Here is a 20,452-nt window from a genome sequence, read left to right on the forward strand (position 1 = left end):
CAGGAGATTTTTCTGGATAACTTTTTGGTTATTGGTTTCAATTTAATTTTGTTGTGGTCAGACAACCTACTCTGATGATTTCTATCCTTTTATATTTATTGAAACGTGCTTTATGGATTATCATATGATCTGTCTTGGTGGTGTGCCATGTGCAACTGAAAAGAAAGTATATTCATCTGTTATTGGGTCAAATCAATAGGCCAAATTGTTTGGTAAAATTTCTCAAGTTTTCTGTGACTTTACTGATTTTTCTTTCTATTTATTGTATTTGAAAGAGAACTATTGAAGTTATAATTGAGGATTTGTTGGTCGTCTTTTCAGTTTTATCTGTTTATGCTTTGTATATTTTGAAGCTCTGCTGTTTGTTGTGCAAACGTTAAGGATTATATATAAAAAATAATTTTTTAAGTGAAGTAACCACTTTATGTTAATCTAAGTTTGCAGTTAGTATCATTTTCTTCTTCTGGAAGAATTCCCTTTTACATTTCTAGTGCAGATCTTCCAGAAACCCATATGCAGATTACTGGAGCTATTTTTCTGTAACTGCCCCAGAACTCCCAGCTATTGTAGTCTCCATAAATGTTGATGTCTATCTCCTCATCTCAGGAAAGCCGTGAGACTGTTTAAATTTCTTCTTATGTGTATGCCCCTTAATTTGTCTCCAAGCAGAAGACCAGAGTGATCATAGGGCTCACATAATTTGTTACCCTTCTTTCAGGTATTACATAGTCCTGTGCTGTCTGTCGCCCAGTGTCTATATCCAGTCATTTAATGTATTTGTCCAGTTTTCTTGTTGTTTATGTAAGTAGGTTAAGTTCATTCACATTTGTTGCTCTATCATGCCTGAAAGAACTGTCTTCAAGTATTTTTAAATAAAACATTAGAAATTTTAACATAAAATAACTATAAAATGCACTATGCTGCTTGTACAAATAATGTGCTAATAGACATTTCACAAACATATAAAGTGGGATAATTATGATAATTTAATAATCTTTATAATTATGTAATTGTTACTAAATTATAAATTCTATTTTATTAAAATTCTTAAGCATTAAAATAATTTAAATTATAGAATTAATTGAACTTCAGTGATGAACCAGGTGGGAACTGTTTATATCAGGATTTATACTGAATATTATAAAGGGGATATTTGGATATACAGATTTTATAATTTGGTTTTGAAGTAAAATGAATTCTTTGTTTTTCTAAGATAAAGAGTAGGGGAATTTAAAATCATAATTTTCACAAATGCATTCACATTATTTATCTTTAATATGATTTATTTATTGATCTTTTTTGTAAATTTATTATTTTGAAAGTACTGCCTTTTCCTTATTTTATAAAATAATTATTTCCAGCCAAATTTATAGTGTTTATTTTAATACCATTCCATAAAAGAAACCATGAAACATGAAATTCAGATAGGAATATATTCAAAATTGCTGTTAAATAATTTGTGTGATTACAACATTTAAAGCAAGATTTGAAAAATTTATAAGAAAAATTCAGGGAGTTAATCCACTCTCTTTCCTATGCTGCTAGATCCTATTCCAGTGGTCTCTATAAAAAAATACAGAGAAACAGAAAGCAGTAACATTGATCAGATTGCATACAAACTTTCTGCACACACACATATTTGTTATAGCTTATGTAGCCATTGATTGATTTTGCTTTTTCCTGCTGGACTATGAGCTCCTCTGAGGCATAGATTTATTTTTTTCCTGCATATCATTATCCAGTGCTTACCCAGTATCTAGTCTGTAACAGCCATTCCATAAATATTTATGGGTGAAGAAAAATGTTGTTGAATTTTTAAAGTGAAAAACCAACATGGCTTATCATTTCTATTTTAAAGATTTTACAAAGGAAATGGACTGTGAAATTTCCATTAATAAAAATAGGTTTAATCTTCCATGACTGAACAAGGATCTTATGATTGAGTAAGCTTTTCATACTCACTTTCATGTTACTTTATCATTTTCAAAATAGGAAGTGAAGGCTCATTTCTTGTGAAAAAGAAATCAAATTCAATTAGTGTAGGAGAATTTTACCGAGATGCCGTATTACAACGTTGCTCACCAAATTTGCAAAGGCATTCCAGTTCCTTGGTAAGTTGAATTGTGATTATGTTGTGTTTTGCTACTGACATTTTCTTGATAACTAAAATTTATGCCAAAGCTAGGAACAATTGGTAGGGATTTCCCTGATGTATGAAAACTATAATTTTGAGATGTTTTATATATGTATATATATGAAAACACAGTAGATGTAAATTATGCTAAATTCACATTTATAGTCTTTTGAGTATGCAGGGTATGAATTTGTTTGGGGCATATATATGTATACTTGCAGTACACTTCAGGATGGTTTTCTTCTTCTTTCTTTTCAGAACTTCATGTCTGAAAAGAGCCCAGGCTAGACCTGTACCTAATGGTGTGGGTTGGTCCCATGAACACTTTAGCTAGAAATCTTATAGTGATTTCTAAGAAACCAGACAGAAGTCTGAAGGACACTGAACAAGATGGAGTAGCATAATATAATTCATTGCTTATCTTTGTCTATATCTATATCTATATCTATAGGTGTATTGAAAGTTATTTAATTTTTTAGACACCATTATTATTATTTCAACCTCCTGTCTGTTTTGGAACTATAGAAGGACTCTTGCATATTTGCATGAGGAGTTTGATCATTCTAGTTGAGGAAATTGGGAGCCACCTTATTCTCAGGTTCACTTTGAAGGATCTATTCTAACCTATGCTCTAATTTTGATTATAGCTGAGTACTAAAAATATCAGTGTTGTTTTATGTTAATTCTAGACCTTAAGATGGGTGAAATGAATGACTATAGTTGAATCGGTTAAATTAGCTCTCAGCTTTATAAATGCTCTTTTGAATTTATATATAAATTTAGTTATAAAAAGTAGTTTGGTTAATGAGAGAAATTATATAGATATGGCTTTTTGACTCAACCTTTCTGTTTTTCAGTTTCCTTATATTTAAAACAAAAGAGAAAGAGTAGATACTAAGGTCATTTGAGCACAAAACTGAATTGTTTTCTTTTATCTTCATAATTGGGTTCTTAGTTTTTACTTGCCTATTTTTTCCCATAATTATAAATACCATTTAACCCTATTAAAATTTCATGGTTCTTTCCTTATAAAAATGTCCTCTTGTCCAACAAGTGACAGCAATTTTATTATAAATATCATTATTTTTTAATAGGGGCCCATTTTTGATCATGAAGATTTACTGAGGAGAAAAAGAAAAATATTATCTTCAGATGATTCACTCAGTAAGTATTTGGATGTAATCATAAGTAAATAGATACTTTGGGCAGAATACAGTGTTTGGTTGAATTTCCTCCAATTATTCAAATATTCTTGGGGCCAGTTTCATCTTACATAATTTCCCATAAGCTATAGAAAAATGAAGTATACATTTAAAATTTACCTTTCTTGAATATTATAGAACACGTTAGTCTTTATTTTTACAAGTTTTCTGAAATGTAAATAACACCTCCCACCAGTGCCACTCTTCATCCTCTCTTCAGTTTTCTTTCTTTTTCCCCCACACCATTTATACCACCTGATTAAATGCTTTTTATCTACTGTTCATCTCTGCCACTGGAATGTAAACTCCATAGTTTGGTTTTCTACTGAATCTTCAGTGCCCTGAAGAAAGCCTGATTGCTAGGAGGTGCTCAGTAAACTTTCACTACATGAATTTAAATTATTTGCTTATATTTCCATTGTCTGTCTGTTTTTGACAAAAGGGTCATCAAAACTTCAATCCCATGTGAGGCATTCAGACAGCATTTCTTCTCTGGCTTCTGAGAGAGAATATATTACATCACTAGACCTTTCAGCAAATGAACTAAGAGATATTGATGCCCTAAGCCAGAAATCCTGTATAAGTGGTCATTTGGAGCATCTTGAAAAGCTGGAGCTTCACCAGAATGCACTCACGAGCTTTCCACAACAGCTATGTGAAGTAAATTTAATTTATCCTTGTAACTTTTAAGACGTTTGAAGAGCTTTTATATTTATATCTAGTTTTCCTGATTAAGTCTTTTAAAAGAACATTCTGCTTTTGTGTCACTGGGCAATAAGTCCCCCGTTCTTCTGGTTTTTGCACACATATCTTAGTCTGTGTGATGTTCAGGAGCATCTTTGAGGGCAGGCTGTGGAAACAGATCTGATTAGAAAGAAGTTCTAGGTTTTGTACAGAGTACATGTTAAAGTCTATCAAGTGTATATTGATTAAACTTTAATCATTTAATTCAAGTAAGACAACGTCAACTATTTAAATTAGATTAGGTAAACTAGAATTAGACCTGGTTTGGTAGTACTGGCTCTGACTCAGCTACAACTGTGTGACAATACAAACATGTCACTCCTCCTGCTCTAATCCTTCATTTTCTCATCTGTAAAATAGAGATTCAACTAAATGATTATTGTGGCTTATTTTTTTTTCCAGTTTAAAATAATGTGTAACTTAAAAGATTTTTATTTTTGGTCAAAGTTCCTGTCTTATAAGAATTAAACTATAATATAGTTTGTTGATAGGATAGCTCTCTGAAAATTGACTTTGCTCAGCATTTGTATGTACTACAGATCAAAATAGTTTTGAAAGCCAAAGAAGATATGAAAATTAAAATTATTTTAATGCAAATGTTTAAATTGTTAAATTCTCAAGGCCGGGCATGGTGACTCATGCCTATAATCCCAGCACTTTGGAGGCTGAGGCAGGCGGATTTGTCTGAGTTCAAGAGTTCAAGACCAGCGTAAACAACAGCAAAATCTTGTCTCTACCAAAAATACAAAAAATTAGCCATGTGTGGTGGGGTGCCTGTGGTCCCAGCTACTAGGTGCTGAGGTAGGAGAATTGCCTGATCCTGGGAGGCAGAGGTTGCAGTGAGCCAAGATTGCACCACTGTACTCCAGCCTGGGCAACAGAGTGAGACCCTATCTCAAAAAAAAAAAAAAAAAAAAAAAAGTCTTGTTGCAAATGCATTTCCCCCTTTTTAAGTCTAAAAAATTATCATAATTTTCAGATGTTTTAAAGGCAACATTACATAAATTTTAAGTATATTTAAGGGGTGTTTTTCTCTGTAAAGTTTTTATATCTGGAGACAGAGAGAAGAAAGAAAGGTGACCCACTCATCCAGCCATGCTGTAATGTCTAAAATGTGTCTTTCTCTCTTCACCTCTGTGCCTTGCTAAATACTTCAAGTCACCCAGGGCTCAATTCAAATGTCACTTCATCACTCTCTGCTTCTCTTCCTTTTTCCTTCTACCCTCCAGGCAACCTGACCACCTAACCTCCATTTCCATAACACATGATGCTTTCCCTCTAATTCTCATTCAGTCATCCAATTTGATTTAAAGTACCTTTGCCCTCACTAAACTGTGAACTCCTTGAGGACAGAACTTGTTTCAGGCTTGTTTCTGTCTATTCCCAGTGCCTAGTGAGACCTGACATATGGTAGAAGTTTAGTAGATACTTACTGAATTGATTTGTGGAGGAATTAATGCCTGAAACTTGGTAATACTTCAATTAATATTTGTTAAATGAGCAAGTGAAATAATTCTGAGATTTGGTCTAGTTAAAACAAAGAGAATTGGAAGAGATGGTGATAAGGTGAGACATGCTGGCATTCAATGACTGGACAAGCTCAGAACCTTCTCTTAGGGAAATTTCAAAATGACACCATTAGATGGTACTTTGTTTGTTTGTTATTGTCAAAGAGTCTCAACTATGTTCCTTTTTATAAGAAAATTTCCTGATTAAACCCTGGGAATAATTTTAAAATCTTTACTTTGGAATAAGTTAATAAGGGTCTGAAACAAAGGCAGGAATTTTGAAACAACTTCTGAGGCAAAGAGTCATTAATAAGCCTCTATAATCATATCAAAGTCTAGAATTTCTTGTGTGGATAAATATACTGATATATAAAGAAGAGCATAGAGAAGTGATTGTTTTTGGCATTTGAGCTCTTTAAGAGTATTACATAACAAAGTTGTAAAAAATCGACGTAATATGTAAGTAGGGGTTTGCTGTTATCATTGTAAAATTATAAACTGCTTAAAAATGGAAAGTAGAAATTTGAAACAAAAAGTTTCATAAAAAAGAGGAGGTTCTAAAATGAAACACATATTGTATGTAACTATTTTTATGGTTAAATCTTATATATATCAAAATATGTAACAATTTCTGACAGCATTTAAAACATATTCCCAGGATTATGTTGTGCTTTTTCTTAAATCATTAATTCAAATATTTGTTGAGGCCTATTCTGCTTCCATTTTGCTCTTTCTGGAAATAATTTACAAAAAAGCTGAAGGAAGGTTTCAACTCTATTTTCATGAACCTGCTTTTTACAGTCTACCGTTGTAATTTTGCTGGTTTTACCCATGCTATAAGCAGAGATGATTGGGCTAATCAGTATACTGAAATTCTGTTGTGGATTGTGTTTTCAACTTTTTGAAAATTCTTGATGGTTCTAGTTACCAGAGGTGTGTAAGGCAGAAATATTAGCTAGACTTAAGTTCCTCAGATGGTTCACTTTAGAATTTTAAACTCTTGTCTTTTCAGACTCTGAAGAGTTTGACACATTTGGACTTGCACAGTAATAAATTTACATCATTTCCTTCTTACTTGTTGAAAATGAGTTGTGTTGCTAACCTTGATGTCTCTCGAAATGACATTGGACCCTCAGTGGTTTTAGATCCTGCAGTGAAATGTCCAACTCTGAAACAGTTTAACCTGTCATATAACCAGCTGTCTTCTGTTCCTGAGAACCTTGCTGATGTGATAGAGAAACTGGAGCAGCTCATTTTAGAAGGGTAAGAAAGAGCTCATTAAAAATAAAAGGACTGCCTAAATATGCTGATGTTAACAAAATATGCTGACATTTGTATAGTCATGAGTTTTGACAACATGGTGAAACTCCATCTCTACTAAAAATACTAAAATTATCCAGGGTTGGTGGTGCGCGCCTGTAATCCCAGCTACTCAGAGGCTGAGGCATGAGAATCGCTTGAACCCAAGAGGCAGAGGTTGCAGTGAGCCGAGATCACACCATTGCACTCCAGCCTGGGTGACAGAGGCGAGACTCTGTCTCAAAAAAAAAAATATATATATATATTTATTATAATGTATAAGTATTATTATATATAATAAAAAACTGAGACAATGAATATTACACCTTTTATCAATGACTTACATTTTCACAACTAATTTTTAAATTAATGAGTCCTCTTCGATGCTATTCTTTGAAAGCAAATTGTTTTTGGTATTTTTTCTTTAAAGCATATGAATTTATGCAATTTAATCATCTTGTCTCTTGTGACTAGAAATAAAATATCAGGGATATGCTCCCCCTTGAGACTGAAGGAACTGAAGATTTTAAACCTTAGTAAAAACCACATTTCATCCCTATCAGAGAACTTTCTTGAGGCTTGTCCTAAAGTGGAGAGTTTCAGTGCCAGAATGAATTTTCTTGGTAAGTGTTCTGTGTCGGTCTCCTCCTTACCAGGCCCTCTAAGTTGTACAAGATGAGTCACATATGGACCCTTTAGGTGGGGATTGAAAGGTGGCATTTCAGTTTAAATATTATGCTGGATTTAAAAAATAAAGTTAGCAGGTTGGCAATAAAAGAAAATGCTATCAAACTATGAAAATAATTGAAAGAAATGTAAATGCATATTGCTAAGTGAAAGAAGCCAATCTGAAAAGGCTACATACTATTCGTTCCCAACTATAAGACATTCTGGAAGAGACAAAATTATGAGGACATTAAAAAGATCAATGGTTGTCAGGGGTTAGGGGAGGGAGAGATGAATAGGTAAAGCACAGAGGATTTTTAGGGCAGTGAAAATGTTTTGTATACTACAGTGGGGGATACGTGCCATTGTACACTTGTCAAAACCCATAGAATGTACAGTACAAAGAATGAACCCTGATGTAAACTATGGACTTTGAGTGATAATGATGTGTTAAATATTGGCTCATCGATTGGAACAACTGTGCCAAACTAATGCAAATTGTTAATAACAGGGGAAAATATATGTGGGGTAGTGGTGGTGAGAGAAGGGATATATTGAAAGTCTTTGGACTGTCTGCTCAATTTTTCTGTGTATCTAAAGCTGCTCTAAAAATAGTCTATAATTTAAACAAAGTTATCGCATTTTTATTGTCAGAGGTTAAAATGATAGTTACTTGGCCTACTGTGTAGTACACTGTGGTTCCTTTTAGTCTTCAACTAAACATGACTGCCTGAGCTGGGTAAGGCATCCTTATACTGAAATACTGTTTTTCATACTGAAGTTTCTTCAGCAATTTTTTGTATGATAAATATGATTACTCTTATTGCTGTTGTTAGAAACAAAATTAATCATTTAATAGTTTTCAATTTAGTGAAGTTAATGTATATTCAATCAGCTCTTGTGCTTTGCAAGACATTACAATAATGCAAATTATCATCACTTTTATTAAAAGTTGTAGAATCCCCTGCATTCTCTTAGCTTATGAAATAATAGAGGAAATTATGTTCATTTGTATCCTAAATGAACATTTTAATATTAAGGAACAAAATACTTTTATGATAATAAACAGGAATTCCCCATATTTTATCTTCCTTCATAGAGAATACTCACTTCTTGCCACCCATGTGATTATTCTATACCTGACTCAGTAAAATAATTTTTAATTCTATTTAATAGCAGAATATGGCTTGACTATTTATTAATGGTGTTTTAATTTGTCAGAGCTTTCAGAAACTAATAATGATCAAAGCCATCTTAATTTGGATAGTATTTTCCTCATTTATCCCTCCCTCCCTTCCTCCTCCTCTCATGAATATTGGCCACATTCTAACTATGATCCTGAAACTGGAGATAGAGTGATTCACTCACTTACTAGTAAGCAAAGCAAACTCGGTCTCTGTCCTTAAGGAACTTGTGATTAAGTTCAGAGGACAGACAAACATTAAGTAATGATGGCACAAATAAATGTAATTTTATATTGTGGTACCTTCTGTGGAAAAGTTTCAGGATGCTCTGTGGTACCTCAGGGGAATCTGATTCAGACTGTGGAGTCAGGGAAGCATTTCTGTTGCTGTGACATTTAAGTTGGGTCTGGAAAGAGGAGCATCCAAAATGACCCCGAAGCTTGTGTATGGTCAGTGTGTCATCTCAGCTGAATCTCACAATGATCCTAATGGTCGTCGTACCTAGGACAGGTATGACCTCTGCCCAGTTGAGGAAATTGAAGCAGCGAGATTTTTTTGTGTGATGTTTACAGGTGCATGTAATTAATTATCTTGTGAAAGTTTGAATGGGCCCCAGTTCAAAATCTGTTTGCTTTGCCCTACACAAGCTTAATAGTTTGAAAAGTGGTCTTACATTTGAGAAGATGCCCCATGGAGGTGACATCTGAGCAAGACCACTAACCATTAAAAAATAATCCCATGTAAATGGTGAAACCTTGTCTCTACTAAAAACACAAAAATTTTTAGTTTTTTTTAGTAGGCGTGGTGGCATGTGACTATAATCCCAGCTACTCGAGAGGCTGAGGCAGGAGAATTGCTTGAACCAGGGAGTCAGAAGTTGCAGTGAGTGGAGATCATGCCACTGTACTCCAGCCTGGCGACAGAGCAAGACTCTGTAAAAAAAATAAATAAATAAATAAAAAATAAAAATAAATAAATAAATAAATAAATAAATAAATCCCATGCAAAATATAGTTTTAGTTTTGTGGCCTTATGAATGTTTTCCATACAACATATGAAACTCAAGACTCTGAAGTCTTAAGTGGAGAATCATTTCTACTCATTTATTTTGCCAATAGGTGAGGTATAATATGTATCATTCTGCTTCTCAGGAAGACAGCTTCTGGGAGTGTCCTGGAACATTTTGACCCTTGAAGATTGTCTAGATAAATCATAACTCATATTTTTTAACCTTGAAAATGCTAATAACTAATTCCTCAAGCCTTTTTCACAGAACCGTAGATTTATAGATATTTCATGTATCTCAGCGTTCATCTGATCTAGTTGCACTCTTTTACAGATAAGAAAACAGGCTGTGTGATTTTCTATTTCCCAAATTGTGTTTCACAGAATTTTATTCCTTGGAGGTACCTCATACTGCATTTCCTTCTTAAGAATTCACAAAATAGGCCGAGCGCAGTGGCTCACGCCTGTAATCCTAGTACTTTGGGAGGCCGAGGCGGGCGGTTCACGAGGTCAGAAGATCGAGACCATCCTGGCTAACATGGTGAAAACCCATCTCTACTAAAAATACAAGAAATTAGCTGGACATGGTGGCCCGCACCTGTAATCCCAGCTACTCAGGATGCTGAGGCAGGAGAATCTCTTGAACCTGGGAGGCAGAGATTGCATTAAGCTGAAATCATGCCACTGCACTCCAGCCTGGGCAACAGAGAGAGACTCTGTCTCAAATAATAATAATAATAATAATAATAATGTAAAAAATAAAAAAGTAAAAAATAAAAAAAATTCATAAAATACACCAGAGTTTTGAGAACTCAGATATTTTACTTTATTTTACCGAATGTTTCCCAGTCTCTTAAGATTATATGGTCAAAGAATACTTTCATTAAATAACACCCATTATTATTCCATAGAACACTCTTTATGAGCTAGTACCATAAATAATTTTTGTCCTTATAATATGCTGTATATTAGTAAAGTGTTCAAAGTTGTTTTGCTATAGTTATTTAAGAGTAATTTTAGTTAATCTATATGATATATAATAACATCACACATAATTTGAAATGAATATTCTAATAATTTTTACTTTGTATAAATATTGGGTAGTTAAATTTATATTTAAATAGCTGTTTAGCTTCCAGGTTAAAAGATTCTGGTAAGTATGGCATTTTGTTTTATTGTTTAGTGGAAGTATTAAGGCTATTACTTTATTTTTAAAAGTGGATTTTTAAAAATTGTCGGTGTGAGAATGGAAATTAAATTAAATTAAACACCGTTGGTAGCTGTTCTTAGTTTTGAATTTAATGGAAATCTGGTTAAAATGATTAAAATGTTTATCTCATTTTTTTTCTTTTAGCTGCTATGCCTTTCTTGCCTCCTTCCATGACAAGCCTAAAATTATCTCAAAACAAATTTACATGTATTCCAGAAGCAATTTTAAATCTTCCACAGTAAGTTTATTGTTATTTTAATTTTAAAAGCACATCAGCTGGAACAGAACCTTTAGAAACATGATTTCGATTCAGTCATATGGAGGTAATTGCTTTCTAAACCTACTTAGCTTAATGTTTTTGTATGTATGAATGATTTTCACTAGATAAAAGACCCAACTCATTACTTAAAATGGAAACTTTTATATTAATTTAGTGGATCATTGTGTAAAAACAACTTAGGATTGTTTAATTAATTGCTGTATTAGTATAATGAAATGAGATTATACTGGCTATCACTTTAACTTTTAAAATGTTAGTGGAACTTGATATGTTGCCAGAATACCCTTAACTTTGACATTATGCTTAAGTTGTGTTTGAGTGAAAATTTGGGTGAAGATTAGGCAAGTTTATGTAGTTCCAGGTTTTTGAGGTATTTTGGTTAATTTCATGAAACCAGAAGCTTCCTGTTAACTTTAAATTGAGACATTAATTCGATCTTGATTGTGTTGTAATCTTAAATTCTATTCTAATTATATCATACATGATAAACCAAATTCATAAAATATATGTGTGAATCTATCTTTTCCTTTGTTTTCTTGCTGTCAGCTATTCCTTCAAACACTGTGGCTTTTTAGAATTAAGACTAAAATGCTGCTTGCATGATGCTGCAGTGAACTCTTCTGTGAGCTCATATTTAGGCAAATAATAATTATAATTTAGCCATAGAGAGTGTTACACAAACCTATAATAGCTAACTTACAACTAGCTTTAGAATGTGTCGAACTATTCTAACTACGCTACAGCGGTTCGCCTCTTTAATCTTCCTAATAATCCCCTACAATAGCCACTGTTATTATCTCCACTTCATAAGAGATGAAGTAACTTTCCCAGCTCATGGTTCTTAAACTCTGGTGGTTCAACTTCAGGCTCTCAAATCACATGCATACTCATATGTCAATAATGCTAGTTTTGACATTACACCTTATTCTCACCCTGAGGAAAATTATTTGTGATGTTATTTCATGTATTTTGGAAATACTCATATGATTTACATCTTTCCATTGTATTGTTTTAGCTTGCGGTCTTTAGATATGAGCAGCAATGATATTCAATGTCTACCAGGTCCTGCACACTGGAAATCTTTGAACTTAAGGGAACTCTTATTTAGCCATAATCAGATCAGCATCTTGGACTTGAGTGAAAAAGCATATTTATGGTCTAGAGTAGAGAAACTGCATCTTTCTCACAATAAACTGAAAGAGGTAAGATGTCACTTTTAAAATTATTGCCACTTAAAAAATATACTTTATGATTTGCATCATCATAAATTATCATTTTAAGTGATATTTAGCTTCTAAATACCAATTTCATGAAACTAGAAGCTTCCTGTTAACTATAAATTCCTGTCAACTATAAATTCAGATTTCCATTAAATTCAAAAATAAGAACAACTACTAATGGTGTATCACTTAATTTAATTTCTATTCTCACACTGACAATTTAAAAAAATCTGCTTTTGAAAATATTTAAAAGTAGTAGCTGTAATATTTCCACTAAACAATAAAACAATATATAATACTTATCAGAACCTTTTAATCTGAAAGCTAAACAGCTAGATATAAATTTGTTTACCCAACATTTGTACAAAGTAAAAATTATTAGAATATTCATTTCAAGTTATGTGTGATGTTATCGTGTAACATATTATAGATTAACTCAAGTTACTCTTAACTGTTACTTAACTATGACAAAAAAACTTAGAATGCTTTACTAATACACAGTTCTTTATAGTACTAGCTCATAAAGAGTGTTCTATGGAATAGTAGTTGGTGTCATTTAATAATTATAAATTCAAAATAAGCATTGTAAATATCAATACTATTCAATTTTTTTGGCTTTTAAATAAGTTGTAAGCCTACCCTATGGTAAATGGATATGGTAACACAGCGTAATTTCCTTAAAAAATACTTTTGTGCTATATTTTTTAAGGATTATATGAATTATACATAATTATAGATTAATGTTATGCTGTGTGTCATTGTATCACTAAATCTCTGTCCAATCTGTTAACAGACTCTTAGATGCTCCATTTTTCTCAAGTTGTTGCTGCCCTGTGTACTATATTACTTGTTTTTCAGCTTTCTTTGGTACATTCTTAAATTTCTGCATTCCTGCACCGTGCTACCTATCACCCTAATGGATCAATCTTTTTTGTTTTGCTCCATTCTCTCTGTTATAAATCTGAAATTGATAATCTATTTGTCTCAGAAAATATTTTTTTTTCAAGTTCTAGCGTATTGCCTACAAAATCAAAAGAATTAAGTGTCTGACACTGTGAGGTTCAGAAAAACTGTGCATATATTTTGCTACCTGATTTTTTGCCAGCAAATGAGTGTTTTCTATTATAAATACAGTATATATTACTTAAAAATTTGGAACAGAAGAGAAATCACTCCAATTAGGATGCCGCCTAAAATATAAGCATGTTGCTTTACTTTGAGAACACTAAATTGCATGCAGGTTTGTAGTGACCGTAGGTCTTCTTTCCTTTACTGAAGGAGCAGAATGAAGCCACAGATAATGGATTTGGATAACCAAATCCATTTTGTGGTAAGAACTTCCTTACTTTCAATGTCTTGAAGAGATGAAGTATGTTACCAAAGGAGATGGGGTTTTTTAAGATTACAGATGAGTGACATAGATTGTTTGGGAGTAAGTTTTTATATGTAAGTTTTCATGTTTTTAAACACATACTGACAACTTATGACAAACCTTTGGAAAGTTTTAGAACTCTGTTGAAAGATTGTGCAAGCTGCTGATGGAATCTGTGAGCCTTTCTTGTTTCTTATCATCTTGTTTTTTGGCAGAACACATTTCTTCCTTCCCACCAACAGCTTTTGCCCCTTTTTTTCCATTAAGATTCCTCCTGAGATTGGCTGTCTTGAAAATCTGACATCTCTGGATGTCAGTTACAACTTGGAACTAAGATCCTTTCCCAATGAAATGGGGAAATTAAGCAAAATATGGGATCTTCCTTTGGATGAACTGCGTCTTAACTTTGATTTTAAACATATAGGATGTAAAGCCAAAGACATCATAAGGTTAGATAATTTTTTTTCTATTTGTTTTCATTAAATTTATTTCAGATTTTCTACTTTCTGTGACTTTGATGGACGTACATTGTTACAATTTAGGGAAAAATGAATAGTAATATTTGGCATTAATATGCTGTGTCATTTGCCTTTCATTTAATGAATGCGTTTCTGTGGTGCCACTGTAGAGATTTTTCATTCTTCTTAGCCAGGCTAATGTTGAGAGCAGCTTCTCCTCCTTCGGTTTCTTTTCACTGGAGTAGACTCTAAAGAAAATAAGTATTGTGATTTGGTCCCTCGATTACACAATCTAAAGAAATATAGCACAGTTTAATAACTTCTCACACTGAATTTCATATAGCAACTAGGTAACATATGCCTCTTACATCTTAAAGTATTATCATTACTGACATCATATGAAATTACTAACTTCTATTTTGCCCATTAGGATGAGTAATCTACTCACCTTGATCAGTTTTGAAAGCACCAAAACTTCTCAAGTATCACTGTTTCTGGTCTTTACACTCTAAGCACTTTAAGTATCTTTGATAATGGATTTTATCCCCCTTTTTATTCCCTTTCAGCACATTGGTCTTATTACTTTCTCATAAAATCCTTTGCTTCCTTTTCCACAGTTACTGTATGAACATTGCAGACCTCATTTCTGTCATCACCTCTCAACTTGACTGTAATATCCCCCAAGGCAGAGACCATAGCTGTGTTCAGTCACTATTCAAATCTTGGCACCCAACACAGTGCCTGGCATACAATTAGTAATTGTTTAATTACCAGTGATTTATACTTACTCATTCTCTTCTGCCTAAAATCTCTTAAATTTGTATTTAACTTCATCTCTTTTTATGAGGAAGGATTTTGTTTTCTGAACTCCTCCTGAGCTTGATTTCATTTTAAAGGGAAGAATTTGTTAACTTTTGTGCTAATTGTGACTACCCTTCATCCTACACAATTATTTTTCTCTCTTGAAACTGGAAAAGATGGTTATATAAAAATTGGTTCAATTCTTACTAAACATTTAGTAGAACTAGCTTTCAGTGTATTATACTGTATTATCAAAATATATATCTAAATATTTTTAGACATGTTTAACATTTTCAGAGAAGACAGAAAGACCTAGAGCAAGTTAGAAATTGTAAGCATCATTTGCTTTTTGAAGAAAGCCATTTTTCGAATAGTGGTGCATTCTTAAGAAATAAATAAATCTAGAAAAGTAATCTTTTTTGTTCATATCATCAGGAATGTTGGTGAGATTCTTATTAGTAATAGGAATGAATTGGTCACTACTCCGATGTAGTGACTTATGATTTAGTCTTTTTCTCTAATTTGAGACTGTGGCAACTTTTTAACATATTTCAAAATGTATCTTTATCTATCCATTATATTTTTGATAATACTTTAAATCTATTAGTTTAAAGGTAGTTTTTAAGCTACCTAAACACTTCTATTTAGTTTAGTTTTTGCATTAAGATCATTAGGGATGAAAGCTTGTTAACAGTTGCTGATAGTATGATAGTTTATATTTATTTATTTATGAAGTAAGGTGATCTCACTATACATATATACTATTATATGCATATGTGATATATATGAATACATATCTATACATCATATATACCATATGTGTGTATATATACACACATATATAATGTAACTAATATGACCTTATTTTCAAGCTTTATTATAACAGTATACATATATGTATACCTTGTTTCTATGTCATATGGACTTTGTGAAATTTTATACTTTATAATTTATAGGGTTTTTCTTTTCTTCTTTACTTTTCTTTTTGAGATTGAGTTTCACTGTTATTGCCCAGGCTGGAGTGCAATGGACTGATCTCGGTTCACTGCAACCTCTGCCTCTTGGCTTCAAGCGGTTCTCCTGCCTCAGTCTCCCCAGTAGCTGGAATTATAGGCGCCTGCCACCATGCCCGGCTAATTTTGTGTATTTTTAATAGAGATGGGGTTTCACTATATTGGCCAGGCTGGTCTTGAGCTACTGACCTCGTGATCCACCCGCCTCAGCCTCCCAAAGTGCTGGGATGACAGACATGAGCTACCACACCTGGCCTGTAATTTACAGGGCTTTTCATACTATTTAAAGAAATTCAAATATGTATACATGTATGTATGTATGTGTGTGTATATATAGATGTATATATATTGCATATTGTATTCTAATTAGTATTGCAAATGTATTTTGGCCTTTTGATTATTTCTGGCGATAGTGTAACATTTTTTCTTTGGTGATTTTACCAAATATTATCAACCACACTAAAATCTCTAGCAAAATATATGCATTAACAGTACTCTGAAAGACATGTACATTATTAGTTATATGAGCTATGCAGTCTTTTGGATATTATATTTTAGAATAGTGTGACATGCAAAAGAACTCACCTAAATCTTAAGTGTACTTTTCAACAGTTTATTATTTTATTTTTATATTTCAAATACTAGGTTTCTTCAACAGCGGTTAAAAAAGGCTGTGCCCTATAACCGAATGAAACTGATGGTTGTTGGAAATACTGGGAGTGGTAAAACCACCTTATTGCAGCAATTAATGAAAACCAAGAAATCAGATCTTGGAATGCAAAGTGCCACAGTTGGCATAGATGTGAAAGACTGGCCTATCCAAATAAGGGGCAAAAGAAAGAGAGATCTCGTTCTGAATGTGTGGGATTTTGCAGGTATTTCTTTCTATAGAATTTTAAAATTCACTTTTACCATTTGTTTTGAACAGGGATTCAAAAACTGAACTTTCTGTTCTAATATCCAGAAACCTGGTAGACTGTATAGAATTATTCCAAAGCCCTTTACTTCTCCTAGTTTTACCCTTGCCTCCAGAATGGAGGAGAACATGGAGGGATATGTTGGTAACAATACGGTGCTAGGTATTTTGATCGGTTGGTGCCATATATGCTAAAAGTGGTCAATCCCTTGTAAAAACCCAGAATAGTTCTCTAAACATTATCTGTTGTTTTTCTCTTATTAGTATGCTAAATAAAAAATAGTATTATTCCCCCAGATTTTTTTTAAAAAGAGTTCTTGCCTGTTGTTTGAAAGATTTAAAAAATTTGTCTCTAATCTTTATTTAGGTCGTGAGGAATTCTATAGTACTCATCCTCATTTTATGACGCAGCGAGCATTGTACCTTGCTGTCTATGACCTTAGCAAAGGACAGGCTGAAGTTGATGCCATGAAGCCTTGGCTCTTCAATATAAAGGTGATTTATTCTGATCTTTTGAAAATAGAAAATAATGTGTGTGTGTGTGTGTGTGTGTGTGTACGTTAATTTATTTTGGGCAAACAGTTGCTTCAGTCTCTTTAAATACTTTCTTAAAAGAAGCACTAAAGTTTTGAGTTGGGAAACTTTCAGAGTAATTAAATCATAACATGAAAATGGTATGTTCCATATTGGTGAATGTTATTGGTAACCCGAAATTCTTTTATGCTGTAAAACTTGAAAATATATATGTTCAACTGTTTTTTTAATCATATTATTTCTTGAAATCTAAATTTTTCTAATTTAAAATAATCTATATTAAAGAAAAGCAATCTATATATATCATCAACTTCGTACTCAGGGGCCATTTAGTGTGAAATCCTTCAGATTGTATCCTTTAAGTGGTCCCAGATTATTATGCTGTTATATCTGGAATCTCCCTTTTGTTGCTTTTGTATCTTTTCCTTTGTTGTCTTGTTGTCAGCTATGCCTTCAAACACTATGGCTTTTAAGAATTGAGACTAAAATGCTGCTTGCATGATACTGCAATGAGCTCTTCTGTGAGCAAAGTCCTTAAAAAGGCTTCTGTCAGGATATTTAACCATGTAATTTGGCTGCATACATGCTTGTTTTGTAATTTGGGTGTTTTTTAATGTTTCTTTTATTAACTTTTTTACAGCTAGCCAACATGAGCAAATATTACAGTGGCAGTCATACTTGCTTGAATGGCTTTTATTCTTTCATTGTAGACTCCAAATTGAATGACTTTAAAATGAATTTAGAAGATTAAATTCACAGATAAGGAAGAGAAAATATACATGATATGACGTTAATTTGATATAATTTGTGGGTTTATGAAATGCTTATTTTATTTAGGAGTGGATAACTCATCTTAAGGCATGAAGATGAGAAAGGAAAACTATGCTACTACCATTATATAGACTACCTAAAAGGGATAAAAATTGGATTAAGGAAGGCCTAAAAATGATTTTTCAAAATGTCTAGGTTACGTTGTTTTCTTAGGTTTAAGGAAAAACGGACAGTTGTTCTTGTCTTCTTCTGAAGTCTGTTAGTTTCTCTTTTCCACTCAAGTGAATGTCACGGAAAGCAAATATCAACAGGAATGTGAGCAGGCCCAATTTGAAAGCAAACACAAGAGGGTTTTGTGTCTTTCCCTCCAGGCTCGCGCTTCTTCTTCCCCTGTGATTCTCGTTGGTACACATTTGGATGTTTCTGATGAGAGGCAGCGCAAAGCCTGCATAAGTAAAATCACCAAGGAACTCCTGAATAAGCGAGGGTTCCCTGCTATACGAGATTACCACTTTGTGAATGCCACCGAGGAATCTGATGCTTTGGCAAAACTTCGGAAAACCATCATAAACGAGAGCCTTAATTTCAAGGTAACATGGTAGGCTGGTAGAGAAATGTAATTTATTAATTCTCATGTTATGCAACTGCCTAGAAATGTCAGACATTTTGAGAAGTGAGCAACTCACTTAAAATTATGGGGTTTCTTTCCCCATTGCTGTTAGCATTGTTAAAGTCTTTTCCATTTTAAAATAATTTATACCAGACTTCATTTCTAATTCATAGAAATGGGAATAAAAAAAAATTAGAGGACCCTGAGAGAAACTAAGAGAACATTTCTGGGATACTGAGAAAATGTTTCTGAGAGAGAATCTGAGAAAATGTTTTTGATGTCTTTTCTCATCCAACTTCTTGTAGTGGTGGTTCAGTCCAAGGGTAAAGGTGAATACTGAGGTCTTGGGATCATCTTTCTTCTATTATTCTTTGTTATTTTTCCATTTGCTCCTTTCATTTGGAATTCCTATTTTATGGACATCTTGATCCTTTGTGCCACTCCTTCATGTATTTTGTCACGGTGATTCCCATTCCAATTTTTTTCCCCCTCTGTATTGTGAGGCAGCTGTTTTATTTAGTCTTGAAGACCACTGACTTGGTTTTCAGCAGTATCTCACTGATTACTTAGTTCATACAAAATGGGCTTTTTATTTTAGGAATTATGTTTTAAATGTTTAAAATTCTTTTCTGGTAAGCCAAATCTTTATAAAGCATAAATAAATCAGTTATCAGAGAGAACACTCTTTTTTAATACTTGCAGGAAAAAGAAATATTCACTAGGATCTACAGGGAGTGTGGTGTAAACTGTACTGAAAAATACCCTTGATAGTTCCATATGACAAATATAATGATGAATATCACTTAGTCCCTCTTGGCTTAGCTCATTAGCACTAATGATCAAGATCCTGGCTGATAAATAGAGTCCTATTTCGCCTGGGCAGTCCCACTATTATTAACTATTAATAATAATTAATAATTATTAATAGTGTCCCACTATATTCTCAAAAGCATTCCAATTTGGATGATAAATTATATGGTCACCTTGGTTATAACTCCGCGTTGGCCAGTTGGCTTACATAATCCATTTATATAGATTATGTGTGCTTCTCTGCAAAACCTAATGAGCCATTTGTAAAAGTGATGGCTTTTGCGGTGTCCGGGGAGAGAATTTGTATGTTCGTGTCCTTCAGCACACATTTATTATAGTTATTAAAAGGTTTTATTGATGATAGACGGTAATGTCATGTAAAAATGACATTATTTATTTGTAGATTTTCCTATTCTCTTGTTGGACATGTAATTAGAAAGTAATATGACTTAAAGAAAAACAAATACACAAAATTTATTCATCCAGTTAATCTCTTAATCGAGGTTTTTTTTTTTTTCTGAGACTATACCCATACTTCAAAAACTTTGTTGTTACTGAGAATATTTTGACAGTTTCCCTTTTCGTCATTGCTGTCAGAGAATGTATCATATCTTTAAAAAGACTTGTTGGCGGACGAGTTTGTTTTGAAAAGGCCTGAATTTAGTTGATGCAAAGTCATAGATAAGATGGCTCATTAAGCTGTATTAATACTGTT

General features: G+C 33.0%; 1 protein-coding gene across 6 annotated transcripts in view; it reads left to right on the forward strand.

The window, feature by feature from the left end:
• The window catches only part of LRRK2 (leucine rich repeat kinase 2), a 152,039-nt gene that overhangs the window by 70,169 nt on the left and 61,418 nt on the right, over positions 1-20,452 (forward strand). For all 6 annotated transcript variants that reach the window (XR_012094482.1, XM_073020622.1, XM_008002887.3 and 3 more), the window contains 11 exons: positions 1,993-2,111; positions 3,229-3,298; positions 3,779-3,996; positions 6,601-6,851; positions 7,362-7,510; positions 11,097-11,190; positions 12,248-12,434; positions 14,092-14,273; positions 16,742-16,971; positions 17,380-17,507; positions 18,689-18,907. Coding sequence is in view for 5 of the 6 variants with exons in the window: in XM_073020622.1 (XP_072876723.1) it covers positions 1,993-2,111; positions 3,229-3,298; positions 3,779-3,996; positions 6,601-6,851; positions 7,362-7,510; positions 11,097-11,190; positions 12,248-12,434; positions 14,092-14,273; positions 16,742-16,971; positions 17,380-17,507; positions 18,689-18,907 (1,847 nt within the window). In the remaining variant the exon portion in view is untranslated. The remainder of the gene's footprint in view (positions 1-1,992; positions 2,112-3,228; positions 3,299-3,778; positions 3,997-6,600; positions 6,852-7,361; positions 7,511-11,096; positions 11,191-12,247; positions 12,435-14,091; positions 14,274-16,741; positions 16,972-17,379; positions 17,508-18,688; positions 18,908-20,452) is intronic.

Source organism: Chlorocebus sabaeus, chromosome 11 (assembly GCF_047675955.1).
Source record: "Chlorocebus sabaeus isolate Y175 chromosome 11, mChlSab1.0.hap1, whole genome shotgun sequence".
NCBI lineage: Eukaryota > Metazoa > Chordata > Mammalia > Primates > Cercopithecidae > Chlorocebus > Chlorocebus sabaeus.